This window comes from Neolamprologus multifasciatus, chromosome 1 (genome assembly GCF_963576455.1).
Source record: "Neolamprologus multifasciatus chromosome 1, fNeoMul1.2, whole genome shotgun sequence".
NCBI classification, from domain to species: Eukaryota; Metazoa; Chordata; class Actinopteri; order Cichliformes; family Cichlidae; genus Neolamprologus; species Neolamprologus multifasciatus.
Window position 1 is genome coordinate 12,656,804 of NC_140439.1, and position 21,529 is coordinate 12,678,332.

The 21,529-nt window shown below is 41.2% G+C and overlaps 3 protein-coding genes across 8 annotated transcripts in view; 2 read left to right on the top strand and 1 right to left on the bottom strand.

Moving 5' to 3' along the window:
• Window positions 1–5,846, top strand: part of dmxl2 (Dmx-like 2) — a 41,762-nt gene extending 35,916 nt beyond the window's left edge. For all 5 annotated transcript variants that reach the window (XM_085154610.1, XM_085154611.1, XM_085154612.1 and 2 more), the window contains one exon: window positions 4,259–5,846. In XM_085154610.1, the coding sequence (XP_085010736.1) occupies window positions 4,259–4,468 (210 nt within the window). In that variant the 3' untranslated portion in view covers window positions 4,469–5,846. The remainder of the gene's footprint in view (window positions 1–4,258) is intronic.
• A 456-nt stretch (window positions 5,847–6,302) lies between these two features.
• On the bottom strand, window positions 6,303–12,618 carry gldn (gliomedin). Of its 2 annotated transcripts, XM_085154627.1 has the most exons (10): window positions 11,225–12,612; window positions 9,546–9,597; window positions 9,441–9,458; window positions 9,200–9,289; window positions 8,604–8,705; window positions 8,389–8,505; window positions 8,114–8,194; window positions 7,904–8,029; window positions 7,657–7,807; window positions 6,303–7,563 (listed from the first exon to the last, which is right to left on the bottom strand). In XM_085154627.1, the coding sequence occupies exons 1-10, from the start codon at window positions 11,765–11,767 to the stop codon at window positions 7,098–7,100; spliced, it is 1,746 nt and encodes a 581-aa protein (XP_085010753.1). In that variant the 5' UTR covers window positions 11,768–12,612; the 3' UTR covers window positions 6,303–7,097. The 2 variants fall into 2 exon arrangements, with proteins under 2 accessions (XP_085010753.1, XP_085010747.1); XM_085154621.1 differs by having other exon boundaries at window positions 7,657–8,029; window positions 11,225–12,618.
• Window positions 12,619–15,119: 2,501 nt separating this feature from the next.
• On the top strand, window positions 15,120–18,646 carry cyp19a1a (cytochrome P450, family 19, subfamily A, polypeptide 1a). The gene is made up of 9 exons (XM_085154637.1): window positions 15,120–15,768; window positions 15,863–16,013; window positions 16,126–16,280; window positions 16,393–16,557; window positions 16,695–16,809; window positions 16,886–16,997; window positions 17,187–17,349; window positions 17,633–17,874; window positions 18,137–18,646. Exons 1-9 carry the CDS (start codon window positions 15,582–15,584, stop codon window positions 18,395–18,397), a joined length of 1,551 nt encoding a protein of 516 aa, XP_085010763.1. The 5' UTR covers window positions 15,120–15,581; the 3' UTR covers window positions 18,398–18,646.
• The last annotated feature ends 2,883 nt before the right edge of the window (window positions 18,647–21,529 follow it).

Consider the following 21,529-nt stretch of genomic DNA (forward strand, 5'->3'; position numbering starts at 1 on the left):
GACGCATGCTCTTTCTCTCACTCACTTCCTTGCTGATACACGCTCACATTGTGTGCTGAGGAATAATATCCTTTTGCGTCAGTGAATGTTATTGAACTTAAGCACTGTGTAAAGCAGGGGTGTCAAACTCATTTTAGTTCAGGGGCCACATGGAGAAAAGTCTATTCTCAAGTGGGCCGTACTGGTAAAATCATTGTATATATAACTTAAAAACAACAACTTCAGATTGTTTTCTTTGTTTTAATACGATCAACATAAAAATAAAGCTAAAGCCTGTGGACAGTATGTTCAAAATAATACAGGCACAACATAGCTATTAATCATAAAACATCTCAAGTTATTTGAAAATTCTGAGGACAAAGAACACACAAACACACAGTTCCTCAGTGATTCACAGAACTGTTTCACAGATCACAGAACTATATCAGGGTGTCACTTCGTAGGTAGCAATGTAGATAAAAATAATGAAATCCTGTTCCCCAAACAAGTACAAGAACCACAGAATAGGTTAAATATATAAATCAAATATAATCAATTAGAAACAGTCTCACATCAACATAAAAGTATATAAACATAAAGCTGGAGCCTGAGAACAGTGTGTCCAAAAGCACAACATAGCTATTAATTACAAAACATCTCAAGTTATTTGAAAATTCTGAGGACAAAGATCACACAAGCACACAGTGCCTCAGTGATTCACAGAAGTATATCACAGATCACAGAACTACATCAGGGTGTCTCATGCAGCACTTTCAGTGGGGTTGCATAGTTTATTTGACTCCTGATACCTGGCATCTTTTAGCTTTCCCCAGCTCATCAATATCAGGCTTCACATCCTGAGCGGCAGCTAACTTCAGGATGTGATTCAAGTGCCTGTGTGTGAGCCTTGAGCGCAGTTTTGTTTTATTTGTGCTCATTACAGAGAAAACTTGCTCACAAAGATACGTGGTTCCGAACATGCACAACAGTTTTGCAGCGAGGGCTGTCAAGTTGGGGTAACCTGGCAAGAGATTCTGATAGAATGTGTTCAAGCCAGCTGCGGCAAATTTGCCCCTCAAATCCGAGTCACACTGCAAGTCTATTATTTCAAGTTGGATCCTGACGGGCAGATCAAAGGGTTTCACGGTGAACGGCGAGCAAAAAGCTTTGAAGTCTTTCTCCAGTTCACCAAAAATCTGAAATCGTTGCTCAAACTCTAGTAACAGTCCCGTTATTTTATCTTTAAACCGCTTCATATCTGCCACACTTTGGATCGTGCACACATTTTTCAGACAGGGGAAGTGAGCCGCATCACCACCAGCGAGCTGCGTCTCCCACAATAACAGCTTCAACTTGAAAGAACGTATGCTGTCATAATACTGCGTGACAACTTTGTTGAGTCCTTGCAGCTGTTTGTTCAGGTTATTCAGGTGCTCTGTAACGTCCACCATAAATGCAAGGTCCTGCATCCATTCTGCGGAATTAAATTCTAACACTGGTTTGCCCTTTTCTTCCATAAACTGTTCAATTTCTTCTCGTAAATCAAAGAAATGCCTCAGCACAGCACCTCGGCTCAACCATCTTACCTCAGTGTGGTATGACAGGCCATAGATGTGGTCTTTCTCTCTGAGAAGACTGTCAAACTGACGGTGATTGAGGCCTCTGGATCAGATGAAATTAACAGTTTGGATGACCACCTTCATGACGTTATCCATTTTCAGTAACTTCACAAAGCCTCCTGGTGCAAAATACAGTGAAAAGTCCAAAAATGACGTCCTCCATTTGCAGATTGCACTTTATCTCTGAACTTTTTTACAACGCCTGCTTTCTTCCCGATCATTGAGGGCGCACCATCTGTAGCCAGGCTGACAGCGCGGGACCAGTCCACTCCGACCCTGTCCAGCGCGCCGACGAGTGCGGTGAAAATATCAGCTGCGGTCGTTGTATCGGTCATCGGTACCAACTCCACGAACTCCTCGGTGACGGTCAATGTGTCATCAACTCCGCGGATGAAAATTGCCAGTTGTGCAACATCTGTAATGTCCGTGCCTTCATCAATTGCAACTGAAAACACAATAAATGACTATTTTTTTGCTTCAACTGGCTGTCCAAATCCGCTGAAAGATCAGAAATCCTGTTGGCAACAGTGTTTCTTGTCAGGCTGATATTTGCAAAGGCCTGGCGCTTTTCAGGGCACACAATCTCCGATGCCTTCATCATACATGTTTTTACAAATTCACCTTCACTAAATGGTTTTGAAGCTAGTGCAATTTCGTTAGCAATGAGGTAGCTAGCTTTCACTGCAGCATCACTGATGTCTCGGCTGTGAGTAAACACAGACTGCTGTTTCTTCAGACCCGCCAACAGTTCAATCACCTTCTCTCTTCTCCGCTGTCCTTGAAAGTTGTCATATTTGTCGGCATGAAGACTCGCATAGTGGCGACGGAGGTTATATTCTTTCAGCACTGCAACATGCTGGGAACAGACCAAACATACAGCTTTCCCATTCACTTCCGTGAATAAATAGGAGGATGACCATTTTTCTTGGAACACTCTGCATCCACTTTTCTCTTTTTTGACAGAGACATATTGGGGCAATGAGGGCGCCAAAGCACATCAGGTTTAAATTTCGTGGGCAAAACAAAGTAGCTCACAATTGCTATTGCGCCATTCAATGGACACAATTGAAACAGCAGTTTCTTTATTGAAAAATTGCTGCTCATTTTTATACTTTACAAAATCATCTCAGGGGCCAGAGTAAACCCGTTTGCGGGCCTGATCCGGCCCGCGGGCCGTACGTTTGACACCCCTGGTGTAAAGCATTCAGCATCAAAACTACTGAGAATTCTTTTTTTTTTTTTTAATCCATAAACTGGAGGAGTATTTGGTGCAGCCCTCTAGCCTTCAAACAACACTTTTGTCACTAGTTTCTCAGGCTTTGCTGTTGTGGTTTGTTTATTAAGTATTCCGGTATACGGTGGGCTTACCAGCCTGGTGTGGGTCTGGAAAGTTAAGCTGACCCTGAAGCACTGGAAAGCACGGCATTCATACTGGTGCACAAGAGGACAACAATCAGTGGAGGGTGTGATTTACATGTGGGTGATAAACAGAGGAAGACAACAGCAGGGTGACGAGATCAAAGACTTAAAACACAGAGGTGATATGGTCTAAAGGTAAACACTGCACTGCCGGGATGACTGCGTTCTTGTTATAGATGTTATAAGCAGGAACAAGAAACTGTTAAAGGCAAAAGATTTAGAGAAGTTTCTTGCTTTCATGCTGCTTTTAATCATCTCAGATTCTTTTATCTTTTAATGTAAACTCAGACTGATTTGATGATAAAGCCTCTGTGGGTGCCATACTGTCTGCTGCGGGAAGCCTTGTTCTTCTTGTCACTAAAAATAGTTTGTTTTGACTTTGGCTGAACTAACTAAAACACAGACTACTGTATGTTTTATATTCAAATCTGACTTCGGATTTATCAGTGACAGTCAAAGCAGCAGTGTGTTAATGTTTGGCACAATCACATGGAGTACTGGTTGAAATTACTGTCCTGAAATATTTGATAATTATTTTTATTACTGATAAATGTGTTCTCTGTATTCTGACTTAGTTGATTGGCTAATAAAAATTGCTGTGATCACCTGTAGTTTTCATGGAAGACACCAACTTGTCTGGAAATACTCGCCATTTACTCTACATGTTGTGAAATGTAAAAACATTTAAGGAAACCAGAAATTAAGGCTGTTCGCCTTCAAAGTAAAATTTGTGCCTGATCGGTATAACTAACACATTTGAAAGGGTGCAGACGGTCTCTGTTTTTTGTTTGCATCAGACTTTCAATTATTTCACTTCTGCTTGGCGAGTGTTTACAGACAAGTCAAGGTATGCAAACTACCGGCAACTTCGTCAACCTGCTAGTGACAAAAGCAAACACAGATTAGCACTCTATGTCCAACCTCTTTGTCTTTTCCTGCTACTGCCATCAACCTCCAGCAACCACCTTTTTGGGGGGGTTGTCTGGATCCTTAAAGCACATTTGTCTCTTTGTAGAAACAACATGGAAAAAGGCTAACTGATCACAAATGCCAAGTGGTGTCTCCAGCCAAATAGTTTTTAATTTCTCCAGTTTCATTATTTAAAAAATGCTCTGTTTGGGTTCTTTTTTTTTTTTTTTTTAGGTCCTAAATTAAACTTTTTTTTTCCATCCAGAAAACCCTGGGAAGAGAAACTAATTATATATTCTGTTCTCGTTCTCTCTCTCTTCCTTTGTACCCAGGTGTGGAAGCTAGCCGGCCACGGGCTCATGCACTCTTTTAGCACAGAGCACGCCAAGCAGTCCATCTTCCGTAACATCGGCGCAGGTGTCATGCAGGTGGAGACGCGACCCGTAAACCGAATCTTCACCTGCGGAGCAGACGGCACCCTAAAGATGAGGGTCCTCCCAGACCGCTACAATATCCCCAGCAGCTTGGTTGACGCCCTGTAATGCTTTTTGTAATTCTGAGGGTCCTAAGAGGAAAGGGTCAGAAAGTGGAGGAAAAAACCGAAATGCTTCTGTAACACTCTGTAGGCATTAATAGAAACGCTGCTGGGGGAAGAGTTAGTCAAAAGATTACCACGCTGTTGGCATCTTTCAGCATGAACGGTGTTCATGAGTTTACTGTCGGTCGTATCCAGAACGATTAAAAACGGAGCTGCAAACATTTTATTTTCCCAAAGGCTGAAAACAAAGTTACAAGCAAATGGTATCATACTTGATTTTAAAGCTAGTTTTATTGTAATTTTATCGAAGAATCTCTACTCTTAGAGTGTGTCCATAGGGAAGCTATGCATGTCCTGTTCTCGTTATGCGGTGCAATCACAGGTCTATTGATAGTGCTCTGTAAAAGTGCTCAAGCAAAAATTTTAAAAGTGTGTAACTGTCGTCATTTTGTGCCCACAGCTGAAATCTCTTAGCATCTACTGTAACCAGCACTGTGGTTTGTTATTAAGTCAGTGGTTTCCAGTGTGAATCGAGTTGTTGGAATCTGCATTTTGTTTCAATGGTTTTTGCCCCCCACCCTCCTGCCTTTTATTTGCCCAGCTTTCTCAGCTCCGTGGAAGAGTTGATGGTGCATTTGCTCCTGATAGTGACACCTGTCTGTATCCCCCCCCCCCCTTCTTTTTTTCCACTGGCTGCCCATCACTCACTTGGCCTACAATGGTTTGGGTTCAGCCCGCTCCAGTTTGGCCCTCTGCGTGCGTGTTCACTCTGCTGTGTCTGCCATCTGTACGTCTGCGCGCCCACCTGCCCTCAAATGCCTGTTTGTGCGGCAGACTCACTGCTAGAACATTCCTGTTTGGAAGACGGTGTGTTTTACTCCTGTGACTGTGATTTCAGTGTTTCCATCTGTCTGGTAAAACGCTAAAGATCCACCCACCCACTCACCCCAGAGCAGAAACACAAAGGTTCACTTCTGGTTTTATCACAAAGATTTCTTTTTTTTTTTTTTTTAAATTGAGTTGATTTTCTTATTTAAGTTATTTATGTTTGTGTTCATTTGGTTGACCATTCCTTTGTAAAACTATTTAACTTATTGCCTTTTATTTTAGGAATGTAAGGGGTTTTACTGTAATCTGACTGGGAGATGTGCAACAGTCTACCGTATGTAAGTGTGTGTTTACCTCACTAGTTGTTTTTACTGTTTCATCCATAAGGAATAGATATTTGCACTCAAATTCTGGAGACACTAAAAGTTTATTTCAAATAAATAGGTTATTAAAGAGGAAACGATTATATACAAATGAATGTCTGGCTTTATTTGGCCTACTAGTACAACATTTGAAATAGTTTTATTATAAATTATATATATATATATATATATATATATATATATATATATATATATATATATATATATATATATATATATATATATATATATATATATATATATAACAACCTTGTACAAACATGAAGGCATTTCTTTATTTTTGGTTTGTATCATACCAGTTGGATTAGTTGTAACTTTTGTTAAGTGTATGTATGGTATTTATTAAAGAGATTTGTGTTTCTCTCCCTCTCTTTCTGCCCTCTGTGTGTACTGTATGCATCTTAAGTGTTTCCCTAATGGTCCCACTGGTGTCGTGTGTGTGTGTCTGTGTGTGCACGCGCATTCATGTGCGTACGTGCACATCAAACAGTCCAAAAGAAGCCATTATTATGAGTAGAGGCCTATTAGGGTACTTGAGCCTGAAGGTGTGTAAGAGAACAGGTCATGGTCAGTTTTACCTTTGTAAAGTGAATAAATTCTTTTTATTTCATCAGGATGAATTGGCGCTTTTTTTTTTCTTTTTTCTTTTCTTTTTATTATCTTGTGCAGCCAGAGAGCTGTGCTGCTCCCTTACAAAGGCTGGTTTGTCTATATGTACAGAAAGAGGGGGAAGGGACATCACGAGTTACATCTGTATAAAAATCAAGCAGTGGTGACCACCATGCAAAAACGCAAATGGCAACAAAAGTTGAGTTATAGGTTTGATTGGCATAAACTGCCAGCTTATACAAAATGATAAGTTTTCACACTATTAGTAAATCTTGTGTCCTTTGAAAACTCCATGTACAGTAAATACAGCACTTCCTTCATCCATCCATTCAGACATTTTTTTTCCACGAAAGGACGGATACACCCTGGACAGGTCAGCAGTCGCTGCAGGGCTAACAGATAGACAAACATTCACACCTATGGGCAATTTATAATTGCCAGTTGAGCTCACCCCACTAACTGGATGTCTTTGGACTGTGGGAGGAAGCTGGACTACACGGGGGAAACATGCAAATTCCATACAGAAAGGCCCTGGCCAGGTGGCGGATTCAAACCCAGGACCTTCTAGCTGTGAGGCAACAGCGCAAACGTCTTGTTAACCAAAACCATATTTACTTTAGTGAAATAGTTTGACGGTCAATTACAATTTCACTTAACACAAAAGTAACACAGGACAATATATTTAAAACAGTGACACACACACTGTATGTCACTCTTGAGTTATCAGTTTTCAGATGCAGTGAATAGATGAAAGTCTGCAGGCGTTTTGCTCTCAGTATTTACTGTAACAGTCGTGTTCGGACATCATGTTTCTCACTCATCAGAGATGAAGTGGACCACATACAGCCTGACGTAGCTGTGGTCCCAAACATACAGGTATCTGTCCTTTGGGCTGTAGGAGAGCATTGCCAGCACTTCACCAGCAGACCTCAGGTCAAAGGTCACATTGACCGGCTTTCCCTTCAGCAGGTCAAACGCAAAGGTGACTCTGGTGTCCTTGGTGTCGGTGACATACAGGACGCCACAGGCGATGAAGGCGTTGCCGGCTTTGATGCGAGGATAGGTGGTGTTCACGTAGGATGTGACGGAGAAGGTCTTCTGGTCCAGCTGGGCCACCATGATGCTCTCGTCAACATTGGATGCAAAGATCAGCCACAGGCCGTTCTCATCTGCTGCCAGCTTGAAGTAGGTCTTAGAGTTGGGGAGCAGGTAGGCGAGGTTGTTGTAAAAAGAGTTTTCAATAGTGAGAGTCTGAAGTCTTTTGGTGCTGAAGTCAAATCTGTGAACACACAAGCAGGAAGCTGCTAAATGAAGGATGTGGAAGTCATGAAAAAAATCACCTTGATGTGCATCGAGTGGCTTTAAGGCTTACTTGGCAATGCTGGGAGTGCCAGCAGCATGATAATAAAAGAAACCATTGTGAACGATGTGGCCGCAGCCTTGATAGTACTTTATAACGTCTATGGTGTCGCTGCTGTTCTTCTGGAAGAAGGAAATGCTTTTGTACTCCTTCAACATGCGACCTAGGGAAGAAGAAGCAAAATCTTTACTGCTAAAAGATGTGGAGATTATAAAAGTGGGGACAGGAGCACCTGCGCGACACTCTGTAACCAGCCTACCAGAAAAGTGATCCGCCACCCATATTCGCTCATCGTTCAGCTGAGCGGTGTCCTTCATCCATGTGCCAAATGTGGTTTTCATCTTTGTCACATTTCTGGGGTTGATCAGAGACTTAATCAGGCAGTCTGTGGGAAAAAACAAAAAATCTTAGGGGATTTACTCACAGGTCACATGACTGCACATGAACACAACCTCCTCTGGAAACGTACCGTTCCTTTTGGCAGTCTTCTCGTGTAGTTTTTCTGTCTCCTTTACAGGTGAGGTTTCATCATTTGGGATTGCATGTAGCCCTGTTAGAAGCAGTTTCATCCTGTTTTAGTCATGTCATTGATGGACTAGTTTGTCAGAAGGTTTCAATTAGACACTTTATGGGGAGAGAATTTGAACCTTCTTCCCGAGAGCTTTGATTGCATTGAAAATTATTTTGTCAACAACTGTTTCTAGGATCACAAATGTCACCTGCAAAGTATGACTGATCTCTCACCCTGATTATGAGAAGCTTGGAGGTGAGCTCTGCGGTGCCCTATTCTGGGAGGCCCCTGAGGCCCAGGCGGGCCAGGAGGACCCATAGGCCCAGGTGGTCCTGGAGGCCCAGGTGGACCTGCTCAAATGGAGAGAATGTCTAAATGTTATCCATTTAAATGTATTTTTATTTCAGGTCATCTGCAAAATGGTTCAAGTCAATAAAGTTCTGCTCACCCTCAATAATGGCATCATTGGATGGTTGGATCTTCTCTCCGGGTGGGCCCGGCTCTCCTCGCTCCCCTCTTTCTCCTGGTTCTCCTTTCTCACCTGCTGGCCCTGCGGAGAACACCGTGCAAAATAGCTAGAACATTGTATTCGTAACCTCAATACACTTTGCCCCATTGTTGAAATGAATTGTCCCATTGAATTGCTGGCATGAATCATGCCATCCACTGTGGAGGAGAGCAGAGTGAAGTGGGAGAATACTGGAAGACAGTTTTCCAGTTCATTCAGCTGAAGCCCAAAACCACAGAGATGAATAATATCGGCAAGGGAAGAAAACTGTTTCAAACTCTTCACTCATTCATGAAGCAAAAATGTGAATAAATTCTGCTTGCATTGTGATACATGGACAGAAAGAAGTCTGTGTGTGTGCGTGCCAAGGATTTTAAGTGGCTGTTTCTTCTTTTTTGCTATTTTAATACTTTTCTCTGCAGGTTATACTCAACCTTTTGACTTTTACATTGTACCAGTACTTCTATGCTTAAATGGCCAAGATTGCCTGAGGACAAAATAAAGATGGATGCCGAGTGAAAGCACTCATTCCTTACCTTTTCTTCCTCTTCCCCCAGGAAGTCCATTCAGTCCTGGGATGCCATCAGTCCCATTGTGTCCAGGCAGGCCATCTGCACCAGGCAAACCTAGAGTAACACAAAAAAATCTTTACTGTGGACTCAACGAAAGAATAAACATTAAAAAAAGACTTATCAAGAATATGGGTCACTAAACCACAAAGGAGACATACTCTACAGCAGGTTTTAAATTTGGATTAGGAATTGTGCGTTGACTTACCCGGCGGACCTGGAGGGCCTGTAAATGAAAGTTTAGAAATGTTAGAGAATTTTTTTAAAGTAATATTCTGAACATGATCACATGATTCATATGAGTAAAACATACCAGCTATGCAGACTCCCCTGGTGCTGTTGCAAATATCAATCAGCACTTTGATCTGAAGTAAAAGAGGAAATAGAAAAAATATTAATGCAGTAAATTTAGCAGCATACTTTACCTAAAGTTACTCTATTATAAATAAAAACCCTGCACCTTTTAACATGCCAGTTAAAGATTATCTGTGTAGACTTCAGAAACCCCTTCATGTTAAAAGACACCAGCGGCCATTAAGGAAACTGCAGTTAGCATCATGTTAATTGTGTGGTGTTCACACTCAGTAGGTATGAGTCAGCATTCTGTGCACAGGCCAGAACATGAGCCTGACATACACATTAAACTGACTGACCGGCATCATTTGGGTAGATGAGAAATGTAAACTAACGCTGTTACTACAGTCTGAGTATTAACTGTTTTACATTTGACTCTGAGCTAGGTTATTAAAGAGGAAAGAGCAAGAGGAGCTAAAATATTGCATGGAGATTAAGGGCTTGTTGATGCTGACCCTAGTTCATGCAAGGCGGGCGTCACATTTTTAAAGTGCAGGTAGAATTCTGGCTGTGTTGAAACTGATTGTTTGCTGACATTAGTGAATCACTAACTCTGACTGCTACACACTCTGTAGGGAAGTGGAGAAAAAGAAGCACTGAGGCAAGGTGCTCTAAAGGAAGATTAAATGTCGCTTTCTTTGGATGTATGGGGTAAATCTAACTCCAGTCTTTTTATATGATAGTCTCTAGAATAGAATATCCAGTTTCTGTTTTGTAGTTTAAAAACTACTGACTAGTTTTACTCGTCTAGGCTTTGATTGCAGAAGGGTAAAGGGTTCATGTTCAGAGCAAAAGGAGACTGCACTGACTGAAGCTTGAAATCTGATTTGCTATTGTCTCACAGTTGAATTTGTGGCTCTAACTTCATCCATTATGCATCTTGAAATCCGCCAGCTACACATAACGCCCCCAAACCCTTACCGTTACCCTCTGAGTCATCAGAAGATAGTTAATGAGTTTCACAGAGTGTTTGCAAAGAAATCAGACTGTTCAATGTTACTGAGAATGTCAGGAATGTTTCCTTTTTTAAGTTACATTAACATTCATTGGCTCAAATTCAGTTATTCACATTGGTTGAAATTCTTTTGTATAGTGCTTTTAAGTCAGTATATATAGAATAATATTTAAGATATATACATAATTATATGCGAGGAATATTATTATTGTTATTATTATTATTATTATTATTATTATTATTATTATTATTATTATTATTTGATATGTAATAATATTTACTTTGTGGCAGTGACTACAGTAAGTCATATTCAATAAGATGAGCATGATTTGAATGCAGAATCTCAGTATGTTAAATAACTACAGTTTTTCTGTGAAATGTAGCTGAGTAGAAGCTTGAAATGGTACAAAATTAAAATTCAAATGTGTTGGAAATATTCTGTTGGAGTTTGATTAGGACATCTAAACTAAAATTCCTGTAATCATATTACCACAATCAGGATCTGGAGCCTTCGGCGCTGCCAGATCGTCAGGCTCCATGAGCGTTACGACTTTCAGCCATTAGTCCAGTGAACCATTAGCGACAGCATTATTAAGCAATCACAAAACAAGGAAGCAGGCTGAGCTGCTCTAAATGTCCTGGCCTGCCTTCTCTCTCTCTCTCATTCAAGGATCTAGACTCACCGGGACCATGGAGTATGTCATCATCATCATCATGTCGTCCTGCACGTGCGCCTTGTGGTAGTGCTGGCTGTGCCGCTGCTTGTGCTTCTCGTGTTTCGTCCTCTTCTCGGTTTCCTCTCCGACCTCCTGGCTGGCCTCCTGCTCACTGATCTCCTTTCCCTCCTCCTGGCGAATCTCCTGCAGCTCCTGCTGTAGCTCCTTTTCCACTTCTTTGCTCCTCTTGTTCCTGGAGTATTGGTACTGATATTGTGGCTGTTCCCCCACGCTCGCCCGCAGCCCTGCTGCTCCTCTGGGCACCTCTTGAAGAAACTCCACCACAGAGCTCTGCTCCACCTCCATCAGCCGTGCCTCTGTCTGCTCCAGCCTGGCACACTGCTGATTCTGCTGGACCAAGAGCACCAGAAGGCCTATCGAGTTCATCAGTGCCACGACACACGTCCCATACAGCACCATCCGCTGAGGGAGAGTCATACTGGGTGTGGGAATCCACATTGTCACCACTTCACCTCCTCTCTTCTGGCGGTCAACCACTGACCTCAGCATTCAAAGAGAATGAAAGAACAGTGAAACAGCACAGAGGATGTGTTAGCTCTATGACCGTATGGAACAAGATGCTCCCAACAAAAATCAAAACATCTAAAATTCAAACTAATCCAAGAGACAGGAAGACTTTAGCGGAAATTTAAGCTCCCGTTCAGCTTGTTTGAAATCTCTAAATAAAATCTAGTCAGCTTCAGTATCTGAGCTCAATACTGGTGGTCTGTCTGAAGGCAGACTGGTAAATACAGTGGCTGTTCACCAAGTGGAGATGGGGTTATGTATGTGTGTGTGTGTGTGTGTGTACATGCAAACCAGTGATGTAGGAGTGGGCATTACACAATCTTCTGAGCTTGTCTGGGGAGAAACCCCCGCCTGTTCAGTCACCTGATTTATATTCATCTGAACCCATTCTACTGCACCGCCGTGGGCAGACTGACATCTCTCTCTCACACACACACACATGCACGCGCACATATATGATGAACACACAAGAGGACTCAAACACATTACAAGAAAGCACGAATACACCAGAAAAAAACAACTGTTCACTGGTACATTTACATTATTACACAATTACATTATTATTGTTGTTGTTGTTGTTGTTGTCAGGCTTATATGGCATTAAAAGAAAATACATTTCATCATTACATATTACCACTAATATAGCTCCACTGAGTTCTCTCCTTTTTCCCACCTCCTGTATCCTTGAATTTCTCCCCCCGGCTCTCGTCCTTGTCACATCCTCACAGCTTCCATTCACCAGTCGCAACAATGGCCCATTTCCACAGCTTTGATTTAGAACTAAAAAATGACATTTAACTGGAAAGGTGACAATTCAGCAGAAAAGAAATGAAGGCATTTGAAGCTTTTCTCCCTGCAAAAGGTAGCTGGTACTGCCTGCTTTGGCTTAAACAAAGATGTGACTACCTTAATAGTGCTTTAATGAGTAAGGTAATTGGCCTCTGCGGTGTTTTAGAGCACTGCTCACTTCATGTAGCTGACCTACATGCTCTTGCAGCCGCGTTACAGCCCTTTTACACAAACACACACACATGGGTTCAGCATAGGAGGAGGAAGAAATCAGCCAAGCAACATAGATTCAAGCCCTGAGCTCACTCTGTAGTGTGTGCACTGTGGTCTGAGGGTGTGGGTCACTGATGGCCAGTGGTTGGACAGCTTGAACTGCTCCAGCCAGACATGTACATATGAGTTTTTATAATAATTTTCTTTTCTTTTCTTTTCTTTTCTTTTCTTTTCTTTTCTTTTCTTTTCTTTTCTTTTCTTTTCTTTTCTTTTCTTTTCTTTTCTTTTCTTTTCTTTTCTTTTCTTTTCTCTGCATTCCATTTCATACTAAATCAATATTTTGACATTCCCACCTGTAGCCTTTTCTCCTTCCTAAGCTGCAGCTGCTGGGAAAGCAGCTTTATCTCTGTTCTTCCCAGAGGTCCATGTTCGAATTCGGACTCCTGCCCAAGGACAGACAGATGGTCAGCCTTCCTGAAGACTTCATCCACCCTCCCACTTCTTCCTGCTCAGAAATTTAAAATTTATTAGGACTACTACAGAAATAAAAGTGAGGGATTACTCCCTCTCATAGTGTCAACAGAAAAGAATAAAGTGGAGTTCAGCGTGTAATGTCAAACAGTAAAGGCTACACTCTCTGTTGCATGTAGCTTGTAATGTGCAGCGGCGGAGCTGGTTGGGAAGGCAAGTTCAGCTTCACAGTGTTATCACATCTCATGGCCAACTCTCCAGTGCTGCTTTAAATGTGAATCGTGTGATAAATTCCCCAAGGTTCCTCGGGCAGCACAAAGCTGAGCATCTGCTTTCTTTTGCTGCTGGTCAAAATCATCAGTCTCTCCTTCTGTTCTGTTAGTTTGAAAGTGAAACTTCACCCTCTTTAACTTCTGAGGTTTTACATCAGGACGTGATTAAAAATATATATATGATATATGATATTAGCAGGCTATTTAAATATAACCTCAGAAGAACAACAACACGTGGTATACTTCAGCACACTCTTTTTTTAAAGCAGTGTTTGAGTTCATTGAGGTTTGAGGACATTTCTCTTTCAGGGAGACTGTTTTAGATGTGCCATTGATCTTTCAGAGAGAACAGCCTTTCACCTGTGGACAAAACAACTAGCCATACCTTTTCAGTCTATTTCTAATTGTACTGTCTTGAACTTTGATGTTTAAGACGCTAGCTGAGGTTTTCAGTTTTTCTGAGAACTGCACAGTCTGAATTTGCTGGGACGTCCACTCCTGCAATGACTGTGGATGGTGATAAATTATAGGTTGTATAAATTGTGTGTAACCCTTGTGCAGTATGTAAAGCATTAGAGCTGAAAGAGGGTGTACTTAATTTTTTATGTTTATCTAAATATGTGATGTAATAATATAATCCTACATATAACACATATTCTGACACTTATAAAACCTTTTCAACAGCTCGTTTCTGAATAACTCCCTAAACATGCACTAGTGATAAAGATGCGGTTGACCACAACTCAAAGCCCAGAGATGAGGTTACGCACACTTCTACTTTTCAGGAGAAACAAAGGGGGCTGTCGCCGCTTAATCATGCAGAACAATCTAGGTCTACGCCATCACACAGGGCATCGTTATCGAGGCAGGGGCACAGCACACAGTCAGTCATTTGAAGTGTGCGCATTCTTGGACCGGAGTGTGGGCGATGAGTTTGCAGGGTTCTTTATGCAGAATGAGCCAAGGAAACAAAGGCAGGCACAAGAGCAGACAGCATGGGTTATGTTGAGGATTTTTAGAATTTATAATGCTCAGCGGAGAAGTGAAAGTGACTAAAAGTCACAGATAATGTCAATATTCACTGAGTTGTTCTATGTTTTTAATTCACAGACCAGCTTTAATACTGATGACCTCTTTTTTTTTCTCCACTTTGTTTTCTGGCGAGGAAAATTCTTACACCAGTCTCTCCATTAGCTACAGCTATCCACTCTTTCTTCAAAGTGTCTGGGGGCTGGAGATGAACAGATCAGTCTAGCTTTACTGTAGTGCATAGACCATATCATCTTCATTTATTCATCTGATAAACAAATAAACAAATACATCTACATTTAACACTGGTATTATGTGTAACTTATTTCCTGGCTTCACTGGATCTGAGAGCAACGCCAAATAAATTAAAACACAGGAAGCCAGGATTAAATGGGTAGCATTTGCCTATTTTTTAAACTTTACTGTAATATGATCACATGTGTGAGTACAATATGAATACATAGCAGCTCTGATTAAAACAAATAGCTCTGATTTTGAATGAAAATGTATCACCTAAAATCCAAGTCAGCTTTTGAACAGAAATCTGGAATCAATGTAATGAAGATTATAATTCAAATGCACGTACATATGTCAATATTAACATTTAATCCATTCCCTTGTCTCGCTTGTTTAGTAAAAACAGATGAAAAATTTGCATTTATTGAAAAGCTGATTTTTAATAGGCAGCCAGAGCAAATAACACTGATGTTCTCAAGTTCTCACAGGCAAAGCAACTTCTTTTAAAGTTTAAAGGAGGTGAAAACCTTCTCATCAACAAAATGCCAAACATGAGCTCACGCCAACATGCAACCGCTGAACTAGGTCCTGTAAACCCAAGGGCACAAGCACAAACCCAATCCCTCAAGGTTGCCACAGTATTGTTTACCTTTTTCCTGCAGTGTTGTGGCTTTTGCATTACCCTGACCTGGCTCGTAACCAGCTCAGACCGCCTATAAAAAGGCAGATGTGAGCATTCGGACCATACGGGTCTGTGCAGGCTGCTCTACATCATCACCCTTTTCATGGATCTGAGCTCAACTTGTGAACAGGCGATGAGTCCTGTAGGCTTAGACGCCGTGGTGGCAGATCTGTCCGTGACCTCAAATGCCACCCAATCGCATGGAATATCAATGGCAACCAGAACGCTGATACTGCTCGTCTGTCTGCTGTTGGTTGCCTGGAGTCACACGGTCAAGAAAACTGCGCCGGGTTGGTTCAGGTTGCTCTAATTAGGAGTTTGTTTGTTTTTACAACAGAATGTTGTGAGAGCTGAAATATATTTACTGCTTTTTTAATACAACAGGTCCTTCTTTCTGTTTGGGTTTGGGCCCACTTCTGTCATATCTGAGATTTATCTGGACTGGCATAGGCACAGCCAGCAACTACTACAATAACAAGTATGGAGACATTGTTAGAGTCTGGATCAACGGAGAAGAGACGCTCATACTAAGCAGGTTAGTTGAACTCAATCTGTCAGTGCTGATGCTACCAAACAAGCCAGTCAAGAAGTAAAATGAAAAGCTGCAGTGTATTTTTTGTTATTGATTTTTTTTTTTTTTAAACCAGAGCTTCAGCAGTGCACCATGTGCTGAAGAACGGAAACTATAATTCACGTTTTGGGAGCATGCAGGGACTCAGTTGCATCGGCATGAACGAGAGAGGCATCATATTCAACAACAACGTAACTCTGTGGAAAAAGATACGCACCTATTTTGCTAAAGGTAAAACTGCAACTCTTTCATGAACTTCAAAACAAAGTCAGCTATTCAAAAGTTATTTTTAAACAGCAAATATTTGTCTAAACTAAATCATAAAACCATCTCATGTTGTTAGCTCTGACAGGCCCAAATTTGGAGCAGACGATGGATGTTTGCGTCTCCTCCACAAAGGCTCACCTGGACCACCTGGACAGCCTGGGACACGTTGATGTCCTCAGTTTGCTGCGCTGCACCGTGGTGGACATCTCTAACAGACTCTTCCTGGACGTACCTCTCAATGGTGAATAGGATGCATGAATATGTTACTTGTGTTATCATGCGAGCTGTACATAAAGAATTTCTTGTCTCCAGAAGTGGATCAAAAAGATATGGGGACAATTTTAGCATGCTAATATATTTATGTTACCTTGCATCCAGAGAAAGAGCTGCTGCTGAAGATTCAAAAGTATTTTCACACATGGCAGAATGTGCTTATCAAACCTGACATCTACTTCAAGTTCGCCTGGATTCACGACAGGCACAAGACAGCAGCGTGAGTCTCTCAGTCTCATACATAAGCCCACCTTTAGTTTCATCTTTTTAAATATGTGTTATCTGTTATCTCACAGCCAGGAGTTACAAGATGACATTAAACGTCTTGTAGATCAAAAGAGGAAAAATATGGAGCAGGCAGATAAGCTGGACAACATCAACTTCACGGCAGAGCTCATATTTGCACAAGTCAGTCTACGAAGTATTCTCCTTCTGCAAATATACTTTCATTTAAAGTAAAACCTTTCACTTGTGGTACTTGTGTTTTTTCATTTTCAAGCCGTCTCAGCAGTTCCTCTTTGCATGTGAAATGCTGGATTTCTTTTCCGCCTACCAAGTAAGGTCAGACAGCATATTTGCATTCAACTGTGTTTTCAGAACCACGGCGAGCTGTCTGCTGACGATGTGACGCAGTGCGTGCTGGAGATGGTGATCGCAGCTCCGGACACTCTGTCCCTCAGTCTCTTCTTCATGCTTCTGCTCCTCAAACAAAACCCACACGTGGAGCTGCAGCTGCTACAGGAGATAGACGCTGTTGTGGGTAAGAGGCTGCAGCAGTTAAGAAAAAATGCAATTATAACTGATTTGCTGCACATCAAATATACATTTTGACACTTGGCACTGTTTCACTCTAGACTGACAGCTCTTACTATTACGCTTACACACCCCATTTAAAAGAATAAGTAGTGCAACAGGGCCCAACTATATCACCAAAACCACAAAACCAGGCCACAATAACCTTCATTAACTCAGGAGTATTGCATTTCACTGCATTTGCTCCAGGCTGAAGAACTTGAATTCACAACAGTCTGTTGCTGCTACAGGTGAGAGACAGCCTCAGAACCAGGATCTTCACAAGCTGCAGGTGCTGGAGAGCTTCATCAATGAATGCTTGCGCTTCCACCCAGTGGTGCAGTTCACCATGCGTCGAGCCCTGTCTGATGACATCATAGAAGGCTACAGGATACCGAAGGGCACAAACATCATTCTGAACACAGGCCGAATGCACCGCACCGAGTTTTTCCTCAAAGGCAATCAATTTAATCTGGAACACTTTGAAAAAAATGTGAGTAGTGCCTTCATTGCTTTACTTTTTCTCCTGGTTAGAAAGAGGTGGAACTTGGTTGAAAAAGTTGATGTCACACTTATTCGTTCTTGTCTGGCACTTGTTCCAGTTGCACCAGTCAGCAATTAGAAACACGTCAATCAGAATCTTTCAGTCCAGCCTGATGAAGCCACACCCACACAGATCATCTGAGCTTTGTGTTCTTGAAAATACATCATTCCTTTTACTTTTTATCTCATTGGTCCTCTTGTTCTGCCTCCAGGTTCCTCGGCGCTACTTTCAGCCGTTCGGTTCAGGCCCTCGCGCGTGCATTGGCAAGCACATCGCCATGGTGATGATGAAATCCATTTTGGTGACACTGCTGTCTCAGTACTCTGTTTGTACTCACGAGGGCCCGATCCTGGACTGCCTCCAACAAACCAACAACCTTTCCAAGCAGCCTGTAGAGGCTGAACATCTCCACATGAGGTTCTTACCCAGGCAGAGAAGCAGCTGTCAAACCCTCCGAGGCCCGAACCTTTAGCTGTACCTGTACTTTTGTATACTTAGTTTGTATAATCTTATAACGACAGAAAGCTAGCCTTTATATTTTGATATATGCAAAGATTGTATTTGTACTCAAACTGTATGCATGATGTGAAATGTACATTTAAACCTGCTAACACTGAAATAAATGTAAATTCTTGTGTCACAAATGTGTGTTGTCGTCTCATCATTTTGTCTGCATGTCATACATATTTAGTTCAGTTTTTTGTTTTTGTATTTTTTTTATTTGACCCCACATTTTTCTCATTCTCCTTTTTTAAATATCTTACACCGTAATTTAACTAATCACATGATTAATAATTTATTAAATGCGGTATAAATGTGGGTTTGTCATTTAAGAACACAGAAAATAAATAAAGGAGGATTTCAAATTTGTCCTTTTATTACAAAAAAACAAAAACAAAAGCAAAGGCAAAGTCCAATGGAAGCAAGGGGGGATGTAAATACAAGTTATTACACAGAGAATAAGTAGAAGAAAGCGATGCATTCTAAGTCTACTCCAACTCTGAGAAGTAAGTTCATTTAAATCTTTATTGCACATGAAAAAAAAAGCGAGAGAAAACCAGGCATTTTCCCAGAGTTTCTCTGCACCCACACACTTTAATTCCAAACAATGACACAACAGCTAACTCCCCTACTGTACTGTGCAAAAGTCTTCAGCGAGCCTTTATTTCTTTAAAATTTATTTCTTCCAAAAAGCCAGATTTTTTGTAATTTTGTGCTCTTTAGGAATAGTTTTCCAGACTTTCTGAAAGTCTTTGAATGCTTTTCTTTGGACACTTCTTTTTCACTCATTGTTCTCTTTTCTTTTGTGAATCTCTGAAAAATGCCAACGATAACACAGCTTGACAGGCATGAAATAGTATTTTTGCACCAACAAGGTGATTCCCAAAGAGCTATAAGGCAAAGAGTTGTCATATTTCAGCACGCCATGTCAGGCTTGGAAAAAAAAAAACATGTACAGCAGATAAACAGTATCAGGAAGTCATGTCGTTACAAACAGTGCCACAGACAACCAATGCAAGTCTGATAACACCAAAGTAACCAGATCTTTTTTTTTTGTCTAATTGCAAAACAAGCAAGAGATGATTCACTTACTCCAGTAAACGGTGCGTTATGGTGCTTTTCAATAGATCTAACATGTGTGACTTTAAGATCTATAAGGCATCGTTAGTCTCAAGATTGTTCTGAGTGGGTGATAAAACTGCCCTTCGACAGCCACAGGAAGAAAAAAAAAGGCATCTCTTGTTGCAATTATGTAACACTAACATTGGTCAGGAGAGGGCGCAGTAACACCTAATACAGTGATTTGATCTTTATCTTCGGCCTCTAGTCTTTTCATTATGTTCAGTTGCTCTGCCTTTGGGCAAAAGTGGCTATTTCATACTGAGATGCTTCAGCTTGTATTGCTTTGCTAGAAGCAATCAACAAACACGCTAAACAATCACTGTTCAATGTTCGAAAGAAAAAGGGCTGAGAAAGAAACTGTGTTCAAACAGGCAGTGTGCAGCTTTGAGTTTCAGCTGCGCAGTGCAGTTTCTGCATGTCAACAGTCAGCTGTGTGTCAGTGATACAAGAGAGTGACACGTTCAAAATAAGAGTATCTGTCTCAGCTTGACTGATGCGACCTCTTTGGGCCTTATGGTGCTGATCACAGTGAGATGGGAGGGTATTAAAGGAAGGGTAACACGCACACAGCTGCTTGGTAGGCTAATCAGTACCTGCAACAAATCATTTCGGCACCTCTGCAAGAAGCAAAGTCACTTGTCTGTGTGACTGTGTGTGTGTTTGTTACTTTAGAGAGACTGTGTTTTTCTCTCTGTAATATTGTTTTCAGTGCATGTGTGTGTGTTTGTGTGTGTGTGCATCACAGATCACAGGCTGTTCCTTGCAGGTGTCGTGGGATATAGCAAATGAATCATAATAGTCTCATCAACCCCAATCTCATTTCTGCCCTCGATCAGGATGGAAAACATTTTACATGCAGCCCAGACAGATCTTTATGAGATATATCTTGCAAATTTGCGAGGAAAAAATGTTTCGTCATAATAAACTCCATGACATCTGTGAGCTTAATAACATTAAGAAGAGCTAGAGAGAATTAAGTTATTAAGATGGATGTAAATGAGTGAATACTGACAAACATCAAGCTAAAAATAAACTGAAGCTGCTGTTCTTGAGGTTTTTTCATATGCAACCTGCTGCTCATCTGTCAAATTTTTTTTCACAGTTCAAAAACCCTTAAGGCGAGCCGTGTTTATCTATCTTAGATTTATGTTAAAAGAGAACAAAGCCTGAACAGACAGATTATCGAGCAGCATGGGACAATTTAAATTATAATTTAAAAAAAAGATCTGTATACATTCAATTTCCAGCAGCTTTTGACAAATGTGTTAACAGCCAGTGTAAAGTAGCCTCAGGGTGTAATGGTGTTTTAATTATCACATCCTCATGCACGGGCCTAGTTGAGTCATTGTACATCACCATCAGCAGGAACTGCAAAAACTTTTTTATAGTACTGATAACTTTTAGAGAAATCCCCCCTCATTTTTTTTTCTTTAAGAAGTTATTAGAACTTTTATTTATAGGGTCTATTTTTTACTTCTCTTTTAAGGGTAGCTAGTCTTTAGAAATGAGAATTAGCTCTAAAAAAAAACTAAACAAAACAATAATTAAAGAAATCAGCTACTCTGTGTGTCAAAGGAAATGCAACGTGACTCTAAGTCATCAAAGTAAAATATCAAAAAACTGCAATAGCATGACCTTTGACATCTGCACCCATCATAGCAGTGGAGCAGCTCAAGTAGGGTTACAGGAAAGTAAAAGTCAACAACCAAAGCAGATCTATGTTGTTATGGTTTTCTGGCTTCTGTACTGGTGATGCTACAGTCACAGTAGGAAAAACAGTGGTTGGAGATGACGACACGCCCAAAACTAACAGCGTGCTCTGAACTTGGGTTCTCGCTGCCTTTGAAATGTTACTTCAAAGGCGGGGACCCGGCCTGTCACCACTCACTGTAAGTTGCTGTCCTCAAAGCAACTGCAAAGAAAGAGTCAGTCTGCTATAACTTTGCATTTGGATGGGGTCAGGCTGGCAACTACGTGCAAT